The sequence below is a fragment of the Glycine soja genome, chromosome 11 (genome assembly GCF_004193775.1).
Source record: "Glycine soja cultivar W05 chromosome 11, ASM419377v2, whole genome shotgun sequence".
NCBI lineage: Eukaryota > Viridiplantae > Streptophyta > Magnoliopsida > Fabales > Fabaceae > Glycine > Glycine soja.
The window spans coordinates 10096391-10101274 of NC_041012.1; the positions used below are offsets into that span (position 1 = coordinate 10096391).

General features: G+C 36.6%; 1 protein-coding gene across 1 annotated transcript; it reads right to left on the reverse strand.

Moving 5' to 3' along the window:
- Positions 1-1636: 1636 nt before the first annotated feature.
- Positions 1637-3085, reverse strand: LOC114374063 (serine/threonine-protein kinase UCN-like). The gene has a single exon (XM_028331657.1). It carries the CDS (start codon positions 3035-3037, stop codon positions 1802-1804), a length of 1236 nt encoding a protein of 411 aa, XP_028187458.1. The 5' UTR covers positions 3038-3085; the 3' UTR covers positions 1637-1801.
- Positions 3086-4884: the final 1799 nt, after the last annotated feature.

Sequence of the window (4884 nt, forward strand, 5' to 3'; positions counted from 1 at the left end):
TTAAGAAGTTAAAACAGTGTTCCTTTTTTTATACAAGCTAATTAAAACTATTGTTTATGGGAGTGCATTTGCGTACAATACATGGTAGACCTCATTTTCTTTGCCGTTAAATTTTATTAAACATTCTATTTACAACATGGCTAAGTTCTCTAAGTTGGCGAGCTACTAAACCAATCAATTACCTAATATTATTAAGTTATCTATGCTGTGTCTCATTGGAATACCGACACTATATATGCTTTTCCCACAACAAAATTGTCACCGCAGTAGAACAACGGACAATTTACATCCGTTGCGGCGACCGTTATAGAACATCTGCCCCTTTTAACGACATCTTCTACCATATCAATCCATAACCGATATAGAATAATCAATATAATCGATATAAAATACAGTTTTTGTAATAGTGAGACGACTATTCTAAGTGTCAAAGTTTTAGATATTCATCTGAATCAACTGCAACAACACTAATTACTATAATTAATAATATAAGAATAAAGATTAAAGCTTACAATAAAATGATTTTGGAGCAAATATCTGTTACCATACTGCGTAGTTTCGGAACAATTTGCCCCACAATCATGATTGCGCTTTCCCTTCTAATTTACCTTAAAAGAGAGAATCACAACCTTTGCCTACATCATTATTATATCTTTACATATGTAAATGTATATTATTTATAAAATAATAAAAGCATTTCATCATCTTCTTTTCTGTTAAAATTGCAACGATTCCAACATAAACTGCTGATAAGGAAAAATTGTACACTTTTAATTATCATCACATTATCCTGTAAGAAGGTTTTTTTTTAAAAAAAATAATAATCTAGAACCACGAGCATTTGTTTATATAAAAGACAATTCTATTTATTAATTAGTTATGAACGTTTACCGAATGATAAAACTCTTTGAATGGAAGTTTTTTTTTATTCACAACATTCAAATTCAAAAATTTATCTAAAGAGAATCCCACATGTAATACTTAAACTATTTAGAAATTACTGGGCTACTCACCTAATTAACTGTGTTAATTATTGTCATGATGCAAATTCTTTCTTACGGGAAGAGAGATGCCGTTTAGTGCTTTTATAGTTGAAAGTTGTAACAATGTACTGATAAGCCAATTAGCTAGGCATCAAATGACTCCTCAATCCAACCTGATATATATCAAAACGAAAAAAAAAATTGCAAACATTATAAGTAATTTAATAAAGCTAACATAAACTTTACACGGGCAAACTTGTTCAAACTTGTTAACAGACATGATTTCGAAAAATTCGCACTCAATGCATCTTGAAGATTACAGTTAAACTCTTTAATTTTTGACCACTTTCTTGCCGTCCAAAATCAGGATAATGATGTCAATTTTTGAACAAGATTGATTCATTGATTATGCTACAAACCCAACAGTCACAGCATTCATTATGTACGTGCAATAAAGAAACGAGTTAGCCTATAGTTCATAAACCGGCATCTTTAGAGAGCCCAATTAAGAAACAAAAAAATAATTATAAACAGATATTACTAACACGTCTTCCTCTAATTTTAAATAAAAAATTATAAGTGCATAATCACCTTTTCCTTTTGAAAAAAAAAGTTCTTATTTTACCTGCCATTATTTTCGTACCCTTTTACTATTGAGGTAACTTAAAAAGCTGAAAGCTGTTATAATCAATTGTTTTCTAACACTTACAATTCGATCGTAGTTTTTCACTATTCTATATGCACAAAATTACAATATTACTAAGAAAAAAGAAAAAACTAACTAACTCTCGCACGCGCAATAATCACATGCACGTGCGTTAGAATTCCCTTAGCGAAACATTCTTCTCAAACCTGCCCGACGGCGACGATTTAAGATTCTGAAAGTAATCCCTAATATTGACGCCACAATTTCGATCGGAGAACCTCTCCGTCATCTCTCCGGCGCCGTCGTCCCCCGACGGTATGAACGGCGGCCGCACCACCTCCGTCAAAAGCTCCCACTGAACCCCTCGGAAAAACTCGTGCTCCTTGATCTCCGCGGCACCGCGCGTGTAACCCAAACGCTTCGTCGGATCCTTCTCCAACAACCTTTCAATAAGGTTGGTTAACGCCGTTCGTTTTCCGACGAACTCCGGCGGCTTCATGATAACGTTCCGAAACGTTTCCTTACGATTCCTTCCCTTGAACGGCGTCTTACCGTAGAGCATTTCGTAGATTAGTATTCCAAGCGCCCACCAATCGACGGCGAACTCATGTCCGTCGCCTCGGACGACCTCTGGCGAGACGTATTCTTCAGTGCCGACGAACGAGTTGGATCGTTCGCCGCTGGAGAAACTCGGTTTTCTCCGACTCACCGGGCTGACTTGCGCGGACTTGGCCTTCTTGAGACCGTTTTTGTTGTTGTTGTTAGTCCCGTCCGGCGGGAAGAAGGAGATCCACCGGGATAAATTCCGGCGGTGCTTGCGGCGAGGTTGGGGAACGTTGGAATTTGGCAAGGGGATTGAAGGAACGATGACAGGGTTAGGATTAGGTTTAGGTTTGGGATTGAGCTTTCGGGAGAGGTCGAAATCGGTGAGGGTGACGTGGCCGGTGTTTTGGACGAGGACATTTTCGGGTTTTAGGTCGCGGTAGGCGATGCCCATGGAATGGAGGTGGTCGAGAGCGCAGAGAATTTCGGCGACGTAGAAGCGGATGACGGCGGGGGAGAAGGAGCGGTCGGTTTGGCGGTAGCGGAGGAAGTTGAGGTCGCCGCCGGGGCAGTAGGGTAGGGCCCACGCCAGGAACTGTGGGGACTCCAACGTTCCCATGAGGGAAGGGAGGAAAGGGTGGGAGAGCGTTGAGAGGACTTGGATTTCCCAACGCGCGCGCCGTTCCGCGTCGAGCTTCGCGTGGACGCACGTTTTGTCCACCACTTTGAGGGCGAAGGGGGTGTTGGTTGTGTCTTGTACGAGGAAGACAGTTCCCATGGCGCCTTTTCCTAGGACTTTGAGGAGTTTGAGGTTGTCCAAGTCCAGCTCCTGCGATGGGGGAGGAGCTGTTGTTGCTGAATCCATTTGCGAGGATATGGTTTTTGGAGGTTAGGAATTGGGCTGTGGCGTTTTATAGATCGATAGCTGTTTTTGCGTTTGGGTTTTTTATTTTTATTTTTAATTCCCGTGTTTTATCTGCGTTTGGTTACACTCTTACTGCATTACATTACATTATCTCACCAAAATTAATATTATTTCATGTTCGACATTGAGTTTAACTTTATTCTGAACAAAAATATATTCTATTTTTAACCTTTTACTTCTTTATTTGGTGGGATTTAACCTTTACTTGAGTTTAACTTTATTCTGAACAAAAATATATTCTATTTTTAACCTTTTACTTCTTTATTTGGTGGGATTTAACCTTTACTTCTAGTCTCTTTTGTAAAACGGTTCTGTTCAGCGCAACTTTTTTCTCTCTCTCCCTTTCGTCACATTTGTTGTCTCTTTAGTTGTTATAAACCTTCTATTTTTGACATATGTGTTTTTAACAAGTTCATGAAAGTCAAGTAAAAAAAATAAAAACCAATATATAATATAGTGGTGATAACTTGATGGTTATTCAAACCAAGTATGTGTGTGTGAATTAAATTGAAATGAATCACAATGGAATTGATTTAATACAACCAGTAACAAAGATACAAAATAGGATGATCGTTTCCAAGAAGGACTTGATTTCAATTATAATCTACTAATTTCTAAATGAAAGTTGAGCCAATTATAAAGTTGATTGCGACGGGTTAGAAAACTAATAATAACTATTAAATAATCTAACTACTAAAAAATATAAAAACAAAAGCGTAGCGTTGGTAAAATCAAAACCCTGACTGAACTGATCATATCGATCCTCACTATATAAGAATGTAGATAAATATAAATAAATTATAAATGAAAAATATATTTATAGCGTATACATTGCATAGGTGTAAATACTATAGTTTGGACTCTTGAATTGTCCAATCATATTGTTTAATTTTAATAAGACCTTAACGATAAAGAGAATAAAATCAAATAAATAACAAAAGATGCATTTTTTATCATTTAAATTTTTTAAAAATTTGTGAATAAGAGTTTTTATTGTTAGTGGTAATGACAAATAAATGAATAAACCAACCAAGAACTTGAACAAAAATTGACAAGTATAAGTATGTCTTTTTGTTAATTTTTCTCTTAATATATTTAGGGGCGAGCAGCTTGTGGCATCTGATTGGGGTGGTGTGGACTTAGTTGAGATGACCTCAATCCTTTTATTAACTTTGCTTGCTCTCTTTTTTCCTTAAAAAAACAAAATAAGTATAAGTATGTGGAGAATGGGGAGTTAGATAAAGCAAGAATGGAGGATGCAATATATTCGGGGTGAGCGATTTGTGGCATGTGGTTGGTGACTTGCTACCTTTGTTCGTCCTCTTTTTTCTCTCAAAAAAACAAGTATAAGTATATGAAGAATGAGAAGTTAGATAAAGCAGGAATAGAGGATGCAGCTTCATTTGTAGAAATCAATTGAATGAAGGACACACGTGCAAGACAAAAAGAAAAGGACGCATAGAGCCAAACAAAATGACAAAACAGATTGGTGTTGCGATTATCACATGGGGCTCCCCTAATCTAAGTGGAACGTGGACGTGCATCCAATATCATTTCACTACTACTTCTTTGAGCTTGTTTCTTTATAATAAAACACCTCCTATTTAATTGGCTTAAGAAATTATAAATTTCAATTATTCGAATCTCCATGTGTATTGCATTTATTAAAGTAACAAATAAATTTGTCCTGTTTTTTGTAATAATCTACTAATTCAATCAATCAGTTTGATGAAATACAGACACATACTTTTTAATTTGCTGCAATCGTTTAAGGCTTTTGCTCCGGC